Here is a 14,904-nt window from a genome sequence, read left to right as displayed (position 1 = left end):
GCATTGATACAACCCTGACACAGACTTTTAGCATAACTGGAAGATAGCTTAGTCTGACACTGGCAACATTTCCTAGACCTAGCCTTCTCACTAGAACTACCAGATTTAGACTCCACTCTGGCCTAGAGAGAAAACAAGGAAAAACATACAAAAAACAGGAAGCCTTATTAGTATTCACACTGATAAATAAGGTTTTTCCTTATGGGAGATATCACTCCCACTCACCCCACCATCAGACTGCAGTTTGGTTCCTGCTGTGGCTGAGGAAGATGCTGCCGCTGCCCCTGAGGCTGGCGCTGCTGCTGCCCTTGTGGATGGCGCTGCTGCTGCCCCTGTGGCTGGCACTGCCGCTGCCCTTGTGGCTGGTGTTGCCGAGGCGGCCGACGCGGACATGGTGGACGCACTTGCGGACTCCATCTTCCACCATGCAGGATCCCTGGCGTCCTTTTATCCGCAACCGGAAGTGCAGTAACGCGTCACTTCCGGTGCGACGACTCCTCCTCCCGAGCTCTGCGCCTTTGCCCTCAGTTGAAAAGACCGGCCAGTCTAGCCGCACGGGAGGAAGGAAGCTGGACAGCCCTATTCCACCCGAGGGCGTCCAGTGCAATGGCGGCAGAGGCACCTTCTTCCCCCGATGTCCGACAAGCTTCTTCCCGGCCTACACAGGTACCTCTGCCAGTGACAACTCACCCTCTGGTGAGAAAAAGAAAAAAACAAACTGGAGCTACTTTTCCGTGTGCTTCCGGGCGGAAACAGAAAAACAACTGGGGTTAGAGGGAGGGCGGGAGCTTTTAATCCTTTTTTTCTGTGTGTTTCAACAGGTGTCTGGGCGTGCCCAAACTCCTAAGGACGTGTCCCAGCTGAGGGATGGAGAAAAAAGGCTTGTAATTAGTGACGGACACAAAATGGAAAAAATACACCTTGGTTTCCAAATAAAATGTTGTCGCCAAACATTGTAATAGGAACATATTTTAAACGTTGTAATAACTGGACCAAATGGGCAAATAAAAACATGTGGGTTTTATCCACAGTAGCACATTTTATTTTAAAACTATAATGGTTGAAATCAAATGAATTTTTGCCTTTTCATATTTCCGTGAAAATGCATTTAGAATAAATTAATTCTTAGTAAAATGTACCAGCCAAAGAAATCCTAACTGGTGGTAAAAAAACATGATATAGATCATTTTATTGTGATAAGTAGTGATAAAGTTATTGGCGAATGAAAGGGAGAAGCACTGAAATGTGTAAATTGCTCTGGTACATAAGAGGAAAAAACCCTTAGTGGCGAATTGGTAAATGTAGGTTTTTCAAATAGTCCAGTGAAATGTGCTATACATAGATTGGAAAGTCGTATGTACCCACTACAGCAGTCTACGTGCCTATTTGATCTTATTTCAGAAATCATTTCTGGATTGTTGAATATTCTGACTGATGCACAGATGCGACACCAATTTTCCACCAACTAACTTTAAACCTCTGGTCAATTGTGACTTTTAAACCTGAAATGGGTCCCACCTTGACGTACTGCCCAGCAAAGTCTGTGACCTCCGCAGTGAAACAGCCGGAAGAATTAACTGGACACACTGGCACTGAATCCTTCTGAATGATGTTGAAATCCATGCAGACTCGATAATCGTCCTGGGGGAAGATCAGACCACAGAAATTGATGTAAAATAACCCCTCTGCTATCTCATTCACCTAACAATTCTCGCAATTCCATTCACTTATACCATCCTTACCAATCTCCTCCCTAAAGCCTGGTACACACTTTCAATTATGAATGGCCAATCAATATCCTATTTACTTCCTCCATGTAGTATGATGGTAAACAGATTTTCAGTACTATGAACAGATTCTGTACGTAACCTTTCATACTACATGAAAAGTGGTAAAACTAGCCGATCATTGGCCAATCAAAATTTCATATGCGTATGCATCCTTTATGTCCCAGCTAACGCTAACCCATTCCTTAAACCCACAACACTCAGAGTCAAATGCTTTCTAATGTCACACACACACACACACACACACACACACACACACACACACACACACACACACACACACACACACACACACACACACACACACACACACACACACACACACACACACACACACACACACACACACACACACACACACACACACACACACACACACACACACACACACACACACACACACACCTCAACTTCTTAAACTTCATAAGCAAAACTAACCTCCACCTACTTTACAGATGAAACTCCAAAATTAGAACATTGTGCATTTATTTCAGTAATTCAACTTAAACTAATATATGAAATAGGAACCCTTTGCAGGTGTTTTGGATTAATTAGCTGATTAGAGTCTGACACTGAGTCTAGAATATTGAACATTTTCACAATATTCTAATGGTCTGAGATTTTGATGTTGGGGTTCACCTAAGCTGTAAGCCATAATCAAACTTATAACAAATAAAGGCTTGAAATTAGTTTGTTTCATATATTAATTTCACCATTTAAGTTGAATTACTGAAATAAATGGACTTTTGCACGGTATTCTAATTTTTCAAGTTTCACCTGTATACCCTAACCCTATCCTTCCTATTGCATGCCTAATCCTAACCTTAACAGATACTCACTTTGCACTAGCTTCAGTGACCAGCAGTTTGGCTAAAGAGTAGAATCAGCCCCAAAACAAAGTACCCTGCCACCAATGAGTCTTGGCATGATGTTTCAGCTACACTGGTGCCCCTGACCCCAATAACCTGGCACAGACTACAGTGAACAATCGGCACCAGATCTTCCCTATGCGGAACTGAACTGTCCTCATATCCTGCCATTCATTCCTCCTTACCCCAGCTCACTGCAACCGTCCCGTGAGATTCTAATCGTCCCATTTAACCCCCACCTGACCTGTCTTCCGCAACTCCTCAGTAATCAATGTATGACAAGCAATACACAGAGGACAGACATTCTGCATCAGCTCAAAATGGTAAAAATCCCACCACTGTAAACGAGAACAATTAAAGGGAACCAGAGGTGAGAGGGATATGGAGGTTGCCGTATTTATTTCCTTTTAAACAATACCAGTTGCCTGGCAGTCCTCTTAAACCAGTGTCTCTGTTTATCCATAGACCCTGAATTAGCATGCAGCATATCAGGTACTCTGACTCAGCTGACTCAGGACTTACTGGATTAGCCATATGCTTGTTCCAGGGTTTTGACTCTACTTATGCCAGAAGATCAACAGGGCTGCCAGGCAACTGGTAATGTTTACAAGGAAATAAATATTGCAAAGCTCTATCTCACCTTAGGTTCCCTTTAAAGAGAACCCGAGGTGGGTTTGAAGAATGTTATCTGCATACAGAGGCTGGATCTGCCTATACAGCCCAGCCTCTGCTGCTATCCCAAACCCCCCTAAGGTCCCCCTGCACTCTGCAATCCCTCATAAATCACAGCCACGCTGCTGACACACAGCTTGTCAGAGCTGGCTGTGTTTATCTTTATAGTGTCAGTCTGCTGCTCTCCCTGCCTCCTGCAGAGCTCCGGGCCCCGCCCGCGTCCCTTCCCTCCCCGCTGATTGGAGGGAAGGGACGGGGGCAGGGCCGGAGCTATGCAGGAGGTGGGGGAGAAGCCGAGACTGACACTACAGATGTAAACACAGCCTCACAGCACGGCTGTGATTTATGAGGGATTGCAAAGTGCAGGGGGGCCTTAGGGGGGTTTGGGATAGCAACAGAGGCTGGGCTGTATAGGCAGATCCAGCCTCTGTATGCAGATAACATTCTTTAAACACACCTCGGGTTCTCTTTAAAGAGACTCTGAAGCGAGAATAAATCTCGCTTCAGAGCTCATAGTTAGCAGGGGCATGTGTGCCCCTGCTAAAACGCCGCTATCCCGCGGCTAAACGGGTGTCCCTTCACCCCCAAACCCACCCCCGCAAGACTTGGTCGTAGACTTGGTCGTTCCTGGAGGCAGGGCTAACTGCTGAAGCCCTGCCTCCAGTCGGGGCATCGCCGCCTCTCCCCCGCCCCTCTCAGTGAAGGAAGACAGAGGGGCGGGGGAGAGGCGGAGATACGCGCTGACAGACGCGCGTGGGGCAGGGCTGCGGCGGTTAGCCCTGCCCCAACCAGGAAGAGGGGATGCGCTGCACGGAGGGGGATTTGGGGGTGAAGGGACCCCCGTTTAGCGGCGCGATAGCGGCGGTTTAGCAGGGGCACATGTGCCCCTGCTATCTATGAGGTCTGAAGCGAGATTTATTCTCGCTTCAGACTCTCTTTAAGAAGAACTTCAGCTAAATGAAAATTTCACGGTAAACCCCTGAATTGAGTGAAACAACTGCCAGGGGCAGCAAAAAATTATAACACAAAAACTGTTTAAAAAGGAGGTAACAACTTCAGGTAAGGAAACTGGTCAATTTTTCAAATACTTACTATATTTTTCGGACTATAAGACACTCCTGACCATAAGACGCACCTAGGTTTAGAGGACACAAACCAGGTGAAAAAATATATATATTCTAAACCTGGTGCATCCATGGTGAAGGGGCATCTTGTGGATTATACCCCCGTTATACCTAGTGTCTTTCTCTGTCCCCCTAGTGTCCCCCCTTTGTGTCCCCATGTCCTCCTCTACATGAGCACAGTACAGGGAGCCCCCGACATTGCGACGGTTTGGAGGTGCCTATTGGCAGGAACTCCCTGCATTTGGACTATAAGAAGCAGTTGACTTTTCCCCCCAATTTTGGGAGAGAAAAAGTGAATATTATAGTGCAAAAAATACAGCATTTGCACAGGTAATAGCACTAAGAACACCGCGTTTCATGGCTTAAGTCACGTCGTCAGGTCAAAATTAGTTTTGAATCACAGCAGCAGTAAAAGCTCTTTGTGCCTTTTGAAAAAGAGCTGCAACCACAATCTCTACACCAAGGCCGAGTGGGACGCTCTTTCCCCACGTTTTATTGGTGGTTACTAGGGATGATCAATGAGATGCAAATATTTCCGACTTCATGCAGATTTATGTACATTTTTGGGCAAATTTATGCAGCTTGAAAATGGACCAATCCATTTAAAACTGGGTGGGACTTGATTGGTCCATTTTAAAGCTGCATATATTTGCATAAAAAATGTACATAGTCCTGCAGGAACGCAGAAATATTTGCATCTCATTGACCATCCCTAGCGGTTGCTCAATGAGGCAACCCAGACTTGTAAGTATATACTTGTTTAAGAGCTAAAGCTCGGTTACAAAATTGGATACTTACCTAAAGAGAGTGAAGCCTCAAATACTATTGAGGCTTCCCTCCCTGCTCTGATGTCCCCCCCCCCCCCCCAGAAGATTAGAGACAATGCATTGTTGCTCTTCCTTCTGAAGTGTGGCCACGCAATAGCCGACCCAGCTCGTCTGCCCGCCCATGCGCAGTAAGCCAAAGCCATGGGCTCTGTGCTGCTGCACGTGTGAGCTGGCTCGCGTGGCCACGCTTCAAAAGGAAGAGCTGTGTGGCCCCAATGTGTGCTCAACAATTGGGGCTTCAAATCAGCGAGCCATACATTAAAAGAGTGAAGCCTCAGGATCTATTGACGCTTCCCTCTTAAGGTATGGCTCTGATTTTGATCCTGAGCTTTGGGATCGCTTTAAACTATATACCACTACGAAAGTACATTAATGTACAACATCATATCGGGCTCCCGGTGTTCCTGTTGTGTTCTCGTCTCCTTCTTTGCCCAGTACAAGCCCTGCATGCCAAATGTTCAGTTGTTAAACATCACGATCAATCAACTGCAAATTATTCCGACTCGATGCTAATAGTTTTTGCAATTCGTATACAACTTGGAACTTGGCCAATCCAAATCAGCAACCGCATTCAATTGGCCGGAGTACAGCCTGCATACAAACTGAAATATAATCAAGTCAGAAAAATTTGCATCCCATTGATCATCCCTATAAATCAGCACAACTGTTATAGCAGTCCAGGACTAATCCACAGCTCCATGCTGCCATCAAGTGGTGTACAAGAAGTAGTACACCAAAAGCGCTTCACACAAAGCCAAGCACTATCTGCGGTAAAAGCAGCAGCCGTGGTCATGTCTCATCTCTCCATCAGGCCAATAACTTTGTGCCTAAGGATAAGTCACAAGACATGCTTTGCTGGCCAGGTAATGAACTTTTGAAGTGTCACAGCTCACAAAGTGGGATTGGCAAGATGCTCTTATCAGACAAGCCTTCAATTCTTCCTTTCCAGTTTTGTTGAGAAATGTATGTGCAGCCAAATCCTTACCGCGCCAAAGTATGGAGCTTGATGTACCACCCCGGTCCCTTCTTCTGACTTGACGTAATTATCAAAGACAACTGTAAACGCTCCTCGCTCTTCTGCCTGAAAACACCAATGGTGGAATCGCCCAATCAGAAATATATAGACAGCATGTATACAGGTCTGCTAAAGCATAGTTTACACACATGAATCGATGATGCATTACATTGCAATCATACAAAATACAATGACATCACACAGATATAACTCGATCACACTAATGCATAGTAGGATGCAGCCGAGTAGTATTAGATTACTGAACGATTATTGTGTATTTATACAGAGCCATGTCACTAAGGGTGGCCATACACACACAGATTGCTAACCAATGTGAGAAAACGATCACCACTGTCTAATCGGAGGAGACGCTGATCCAGCAACAGGTAAATATGAACGCTCCCTGCACACCCTGCCAGGCTAGGGAAGGCACACTTCCCCAGCGGCAAAAAAAAACAAACACACCTGGCTGTGCAGCTACATATAGCTCTGCTAATGGGTTAAAGAGGAACTCCAGCCTAAACAAACATACTGTCCTGTCATTAAGTTACATTAGTTATAGCCTAAACACTAAACTCACTAACCACTTGCCACTCATACCGTGCGGCGGCAAAGTGGTAGCTGGAGGACCAGCGACGCACATCTGCGTCGCCAGGTGCCTCCCTAATTAATTAGGCAAGGCCGCTCGCGCGAGCAGCCGTTTCCTGTTAGATCACGGAGAGGGTCTGATCGCGGCTCGCAGACTAAATGTAAATGCAGGAGACGTTTGTCTCCTTTGTTTACACTGAACAGCGCTGCTGCGCAGCAGCGCCGTGAGGCAGATCGGCGATCCCCGGCCAATCAGCGTCCGGGGATCGCCGCCATGTGACAGAGGACATCCTGTCACTGGCTGCACAGGACGGATAGCGTCCTGTGCAGCCCAGATCACCAGGGGGGACAGGGAGGAGAGGGAGGGGGAGAATCACGCCGCGGAGGGGGCTTTGAGGTGCCCCCCCGCAACATGCCAGCCGGCAGGAGCAATCAGACCCCCCTGCACATCATCCCCATAAGGGGGAAAAAAGGGGGGGCGATCTGATCGCTCTGCATGCAATCTGATCTGTGCTGGGGGCTGCAGAGCCCACCCAGCACAGATCATAAAAAACAGCGCTGGTCCTTAAGGGGGGGGGGGGGGGGGTAAAGGCTGGGTCCTCAAGTGGTTAAGTTACATTTATGTTAATTAAAATAGATAGGTAATATAATCTCTTACCCACACTGTTTTAAAAGAACAGGCAAATGTTTGATTTCATGATGGCAGACATCTTTTTGGTTGAAAGGAGGTGACAGGGAGCATGAGACACAGTTCCAACTGTCCTGTGTCCTGAGCACCTCTCCCAGTTGTTAGGAAACGTGAACCACAACATAGGAAATCCCATCATGCTCTGCATAGCATCAGGGGAAAAAAGCCCGGGCTTTTTTCTTTGATGGGTGGAGCTTAGGTAAAAATGCAGCTAAAAACAATGCTTTGGTAAGAAAAACAAAGTTCTGATGTTGTGAAACTGTTAAACACCAAGCCTTTTCAGTTCTGCTGAGTAGATTTTTAGTCCGGAGGTTCACTTTAACTCTCCTACTATTCCTACCATAGTCATACTATAGTGCCTCTATCTTTGACTAGAGGCCAATGCAGTACAATAACCTGACTAAGGCCGATGCTTAAAGGGGAACTGAAGAGAGAGGTATATGGAGGCTGTCATGTTTATTTCCTTTTAGACAATACCAGTTGCCTGGCAGCCCTGCTGATCCTCTGCCTCTAATACTATTAGCCATAGCCCCTGAACAAGCATGCAGCAGACCAGGTGTTTCAGTGGTTCAGACTTATAAGTCTGATCTGACAAGACTAACTGCATGCTTGTTTCTGGTTTTAATCAGATACTACTGCAGAGAAATAGACCAGCAGGGCTGCCAGGCAACTGGTATTGATTAAAAGGAAATAAACATGACAGCCTCTATATACCTCTCTCTTCAGTTCCCCTTTAAAGCAAAACGAGATCAGTTATATCAACAAAATTTAATGTGCACTGTGTTGTCAGTCTATCACTCCAGCGGTCGTTTGACTAAGTCGGCGCATGCGTGTAAAGAGGTGCAGTATATGACTGAACCTTCCAGTCTGTCAGACGACATGTAAGTTAGTTTGTCGGCCGCTTTGTTGGACGGGTGTACGTGAAATTTAAATGACACGTTGTTTGAATGACAAGTAGTTTAAATGACCGATTTAAATGACACAGGCACAAAGTTGGACGTGTGTACGCACCCTTAAGGCAGGAATGAGATATTTACCATTGCTTACCTACCGTAAATGTACTTAACAGATAAAATGAGATTACTATATTTGTAAACTTTTGCAGATGTAATTGTTCTTTTTTCCTGTATTACTGTAGACTTAAAAGAGGCACCGTAGTGACATATAGTAGAATGCTGTGAATTATTCAGGATACCCACTTTTGCGGTAATATTCCTGGCTTCAGCATCAGAAACACTTCCTAAATCCATATACTGCTGCATATTGGTATGTAACCCTGCCCTCCCCGTGATGTCACAAGCCTAGGCTGTTCAGCTATGCAGAATTTCCCATTCAGAGCATTCTAGACCACATATTTTCTTTTCTGCCGAGTTTCATGTAAATCAAGGAAATGAAAGATTTTACAATGTGCAAACACTGGCTGAATAAATTATAACAATATTGTATACTAAAAAAAAAAAAAACAATTGTATTGATTACATTTCTTTAATACAGTTCCTCTTTAACCCAATAGCAAGTTCAAAGAAATGCTTCGTCTAAAAGCTGCTGGTGCAGTGACAGTCTGTCGGCAACCAGTAGGTGGCAGTAAGACGTTATGCTTACCTGTTCCGTACGGCTTCTTCTCTTCCTCCACCAGCAGCTCTGAACTTACGGTCCCGATCACATCCAATCACATGACACAACGTGATCGGGATCCACGAGACCTTATCAGCGTTACAGCGACACCTGGTGATGGAAGGGGGGTCCTGGAAGAGACTCTTCCATTACCTCTCTTCTACCACCGGGTGGTGCTGTAACACTGACAAGGTCTCCTAGATCCCGATCACATCATATCATTTATTTAAAGGACAACTGTAGGGAGAATAATATGGAGGCTGCCATATTTATTTCCTTTTAAGCAATACCAGTTGCCTGGCTGTCCTGCTGATCCTCTGCCTCTAATACTTTTAGCCATAGACCCTGAACAAGCATGCAGCAGATCAGGTGTTTCTGACATTGTCGGATCTGACAAGATTAGCTGCATGCTTGGTACAGGCATTATACAGACACTACAGCAGCTAAATAGACCAGCAGGGCTGCCAGGCAACTAGTATTGTTTCAAAGAAAATAAATATGGCAGACCTGCTTGGAGTAGGTCGCCGCTGCGATGGAGGAAGAATTAGCCGATCCAGCCATCCAGACAGGTATGTATGAGAGCTCCTTGCCACCACCCCACCCTGCTGAGTCTGCCAGGCTGGGGAAGGCAGGAAAAATTCGGCCCTGAAGGCTAAGGGGTTAATAGAAAATCCATTGGAAAAAGAAAACCTGCTTGAAGAAGTCTCCTCTACAGCCATGTAATGAGCATGCTGAAAGGCCAGTGATGAAGATTATTTTGCAGACAAGTAGCAACAAAAATACCTTTGAGAAATAGTCAAACAAGGGTTTGTAACGCTTTCCTTTCAGGGTGATGCCAGGAAACCTGGAGGAAAACAAAGCACAGTCACCTGGGATGTCCCTTAATAAAAGGTCATACGTTGATATACGGTACACCCCAGTTGGCAACGGGGACACCACAGGCGAATTACACACAGGCAGACAGCATTCATACAGTCTATGAAGCCCAACTTTACACCACAGATTGCTGCATGGATTCTTCGATTTTCCCCATGTACCAAAGGAGCACAACTTGGCACAAAAACAAAATAAGGACAGAGGTAATCAATTTAACCGATTAAGGACGGCGGTGATTGAAATCTATGCCCAGTTTTGATCCCCAATACATGCCAGGGTGTAGATTTCATCTCACCACCGCCATGCTTTCTCACCGCAGCTCACTCGCCCTGCCGTCTCTATGAATTTCATTGACTCAAGACCTTGTTGATCAAGGTAAGCAACTCCCATTGGCTTACATCGATCACACGGTCAAGATCCAATGAAATCGGCTCCTGACTGGCTCGCAGAAACGGCAGAGTGGGTGGCCTGAATCGACGGGTGTGCAGTGTGGACGGCGGTTGCGGCAGGTATGTGTGGCGATTCGTCGTTATCTGGCGGTTTATGGTACCAGCGATCTCTAGTCCTTAAGGGGGCAGAGGCCGCTGGTACTTAAGTGGTTAAAGGCTATCACAATGCCATGCCTTCAAAATTAAGCTATAAAATTACTATAACACCAGGTCTATGCAGAATTAACTACGGTTACGGTATATACTGTCTAACGCACAACTCTATCAACTCCAGCCTGGTTTCTGCTCCAACCACTAAACCGAAACAGCCCATACAAAAGTTGCTAATGACCTAACAGCCAAATCCAAAGGCCACAACTCAAGCTTCATCCTTCTTGATCTATCCTCTGCTTTTGACACTGTTGATCACAATCTCCTCCTTTAGACAATCTCATCCTTGGGCATTAGGGGCTCTGCTCTTTCCTGGGATTTCCTACACCTCTGAATGATATTTCTCGGTCTCTTATTTAGACCACATTTCCTCTCCTTCTCAGCTATCAGTTGGGGTACCTCAGGCCTCAGTCCTCGGGCCTCTTCTTTTTTTCATCTATTTGCATGGTCTCACCAACTTAAAGTAAAACTGTAAGGTAAAATAGTGCCCCTGGGGTTACTTATTTTAGTAGGGGAAAACGCCAGGATACTAATGAGGCTACCTCTGTCCTCTACAGGTAGCTCATTCCAGCACTGGCTCACCTGCAGCATCACTGACCATAATATTTACATGCTGAGGTGCGCAAAGGCACACTAGTGGCTTCCCTCTCGAACTCCGGTGGAAATAGCCAAGGCCGATCAGGGCTGTTCTACTGCACAGGTGCACACCGCCGGTGCAGTAGAGTGGACCCCGTCAGGCTCGGCTATTTCCAAACCCATCGGAAAGTTGCAAATTTTCGGTGGAGCCAGCGCTGGATACCCTCTAGTGAGGAGGAAGGGGGAAGCCTCTTTAGGATCCAGAGTCTTCCCCCTCCTGAGGGGCCCTAGGGGCACTTTTTTCCCCTTCAGGTAGAATTTTATAAACTCATTTGGTTTTCACTGCTACTTGTATACCAATGACATACAACTGTACCTCTCAACCCTGCATCTTAATTCCCTCTCATCACACATTGTCTGCCTGTCTGCTGTTTCTTCCTTCATGACCCCCTGCTTCTTAAAACTTAACATGAGTGAAACAGAACAGATCATTTTTCCACCATCGCCTTTTTTTCCTTTCAGCCTGTATGTATGTGTATAATGATTAGATTCTGGGTGAATACCCCCTAATTCCACTACCAACGCTTTGCTTGAGAAAAGGGAATCTGTCTGTAGCAGCAGTAGGTACCGTCAAATTAGGCGAACAATTATCACCTTACAGTGCCAACTGTGTGATTTCTTTTCTATTAGTAACTGCGGAGTAGTGTTCAGTCTCTGAGCTTCTCTGCTTTTATGCAAATTGATTTTTTTTTATTCTAAATGGAGGATCTGGGCTATCCTCCAGAACTTAATCAGAATCTCTTGGCACTCCATACAGGCTCTGGTTATTTTCAGGGAGCACACTGTACTTATCTTAGTTCTCCACTGTTGGCCCAGCTTCTGAAGACTGGTTGATTATCCCTGGAAAGTCACTATCATTTATTAATGGAGATAATTATCCTTATGATTGCAAATCTTAATGTACTCACTGTCTAAATGATACATGTTCCTTCTATTTCAGCTATTTAATATTCCAGGACAAGGTAAAGTTTTAATTTTTTGTTTACCCAATTCTAGCTAGAAGGTAAGCCAGAAAGGTATTTTAACACCTCCACCAGGGGCATAACTGTAAATTATGCTGTTCCCAGAGAAACCTTAAGGCCCATCTGCCAGAAGTTTTATAATAAGTGCGACTGTTATGACCCTCCTCTCCACGTAACAAGTGTGGCCACCCTGAGATCGCTTCCCCCACGCCATGACAAGGGTGTCCTCCCCGTGACTCCCTTTCTAACCATACCTCCAAAGCAAGGGCAGCTACCTTGAGTCACCACTAATAACAAATATTGGCACCGTAAGAACTCTTCGCTTCGACCAAAACTAATGCAGTCACCTTGAGTCCCCTTCTCACCCATGGGATTCCAGTGGCTGTGGAAATTGCACCCCTGGTAATTATGCCAATGTTGTCCACCGATCCCCGAAAGGGGCTGAAACCATAACTGGTCTGAAAATCAGTAGCTGCAAAAGCACATCTATCCCATGGAAAGCAAAAAAAAATCTGAGAATTTGCTGGCCAAAATGTAATGTTTTCACTGTCAAAGTTTTACAAAACCGAAGTCTAAAAAGAAAAATGGGGACCTTTTTGAAAAATGAACAATAATTTGAGGTTTTTCATCTCCATCACTACCATTTCCCTTCAGGTCAGGTTATGCCTCAAATCCCTCAATTTTTCAAAGTATATTGTACCGAGTGGATTTTTTGCCTGGTGTGATCCCTAAACCCAAGGGGTCCTAATCAATAGGTCTGAGAAATTACACACTTTAACAAATACATTGATATACCAGAGACACTATAATGCAGAAACTGATAGACCCAAGCCACCCTAATGAATAGATTGAAAGCCCTAAAGCTTCGTACACACGGCGGCAGATAAATGACTGGCTGACAAGAATCCAGAGTGTGTATGGCAGCCACTGATCACTCAGCCAGTGATCTGTCCTTACGGATCACTTCGGCCAACAGCATTCCTTTTCCCCACTTACCTCCCCTGGCAAGTGACGTCACTGCTGAGCCGCTCTGTCAAAGCAAAAATACTGATAAACCTCAGAAAACTAAAAAGCTAAGACTGATAGACTTTAGATACCTCAAAGCAAAGAAGGGTAGACTTTAGAAACCTCAAAGCAGGGTCCTGCATGAAAGCAACCAGCCACCTTCTGAGGTAGTTAAGCTGCATAGTTTGCAACCTTACTGCAAGACAGGAGTACAGAGACCCCCTACCAGTGTTCCCCAACCCTGTCCTCAAGGACCGCCAACAGTGCTTGTTTTGTATAAATCCAAAGGTAGTTAATCAGCTCAGCGGAGACAATAATTATCTCACCTATGATTGTGTGTGTTTTCCTGCAAAACATGTACTGTTGGTGGGCCATGAGGACAGGGTTGGGGAACTCTGAACTACACCAATCAAAATACAAATTCTGCCGGAGAAAGTCTAAATTAACCTCTTCCCTGGCAGTGACACTCACAGATTACAGTTCCTCCGATACACTCAAGTCATAGTGCAAATAACTGTCATGGAGTCCATGCATCACAGAACCTGTAAGACTCCCAAGAACATATTAGCTTTTCTACCCCATTCAACCCTTCGAACTCCATACTGAAAATAATTTGAAGTTCAACTAAGCACAAGTAAAGCTCAATGAATAAATCTTAACAAGAACAAACAATGAAACTGAGAAATCTTAGGGCTGGTTTACATTGGGACGATTCTTCAGCGCTTTGCTGATCGCCGGCGATCAGCAAAGCGCTGCTACAATGCATCCGTATGGATACATTCACAGTTGCGATTTCGATCAATCGCAAACGCACTGCATGCAGCATTTTGGAGGAGATTGCTCTGTGATTCCTGTTCTATTAAACGGGAATCACAAGCGCAAATCGCTCTGAAACATGAGATTTTGCTCGCAAATCGCGGAGCCAAACGCGATCGCGGGCAAAGCGCCGAGTGTGAACCGGACGTTACTCCTTGTGAGTGGTCATGCAGATAAACCTAAGGCCATTTTAGAGACCAGTACATTTCTCCTCAATATGCTATTGCTACACACTTGCTTGAGCAGTAATAGGAGGTAGGGCTATGTAAGGGAAAGAAATCCGATCCCAGAATCCTTTACAGCAGTCACGTCTCTTTCACGCCATTTGCCAGCTGTACAAACATATAGAAAAGTTGGACAATATACACAGTATATGTGTACAGGGCACAAAACAGAATTTAAGGGTTTACACACATAATACAATGAAATTCACAACCGTATATATTTATTTTAGAAAATTAGGTGACCTCTCCATACCTTTCCAGAATTTGATACTCCTTCTCAGCCTTGTAAAGTGCAGACAACCTGGCCTCCATCAGTATATAGATATTTCCATTGGAGTTATCTAGAAATGAGAGAAGATTTGAGATTCTTGTTTTTCAGAACAAGGGAGGATATGGCAACTCAGTATACCTGACATACTGCTCACCTTTCAGTTTAACATATATTAACTCTGGATTGACACAGAGTGCTAAGTTGCTAGGAAGAGTCCATGGCGTGGTGGTCCAAGCTACTAGTGACACTGTTGGATCTTCCAGTAAGGGGAAAGTGACTATGACAGAAGGATCTTGAACATCCTAAAATAGAAACAATGATGAAGTTCCAA

The 14,904-nt window shown here is 45.2% G+C and overlaps 1 protein-coding gene across 1 annotated transcript in view; it reads right to left on the bottom strand.

Annotated features, from left to right (window-relative positions):
- The window catches only part of IARS1 (isoleucyl-tRNA synthetase 1), a 103,604-nt gene that overhangs the window by 66,802 nt on the left and 21,898 nt on the right, over nt 1-14,904 (bottom strand). The window contains exons 7-11 of the mRNA XM_068252860.1: nt 14,728-14,875; nt 14,556-14,643; nt 9,968-10,028; nt 6,265-6,360; nt 1,519-1,641 (exon numbers count right to left, since the gene is read on the bottom strand). Of these exons, the coding sequence (XP_068108961.1) occupies nt 1,519-1,641; nt 6,265-6,360; nt 9,968-10,028; nt 14,556-14,643; nt 14,728-14,875 (516 nt within the window). The remainder of the gene's footprint in view (nt 1-1,518; nt 1,642-6,264; nt 6,361-9,967; nt 10,029-14,555; nt 14,644-14,727; nt 14,876-14,904) is intronic.

The sequence above is a fragment of the Hyperolius riggenbachi genome, chromosome 9 (assembly GCF_040937935.1).
Source record: "Hyperolius riggenbachi isolate aHypRig1 chromosome 9, aHypRig1.pri, whole genome shotgun sequence".
NCBI classification, from domain to species: domain Eukaryota; kingdom Metazoa; phylum Chordata; class Amphibia; order Anura; family Hyperoliidae; genus Hyperolius; species Hyperolius riggenbachi.
The sequence above is the reverse complement of the archived record's forward strand: the minus strand, read 5'-3'. Positions and strand labels throughout refer to the sequence as shown.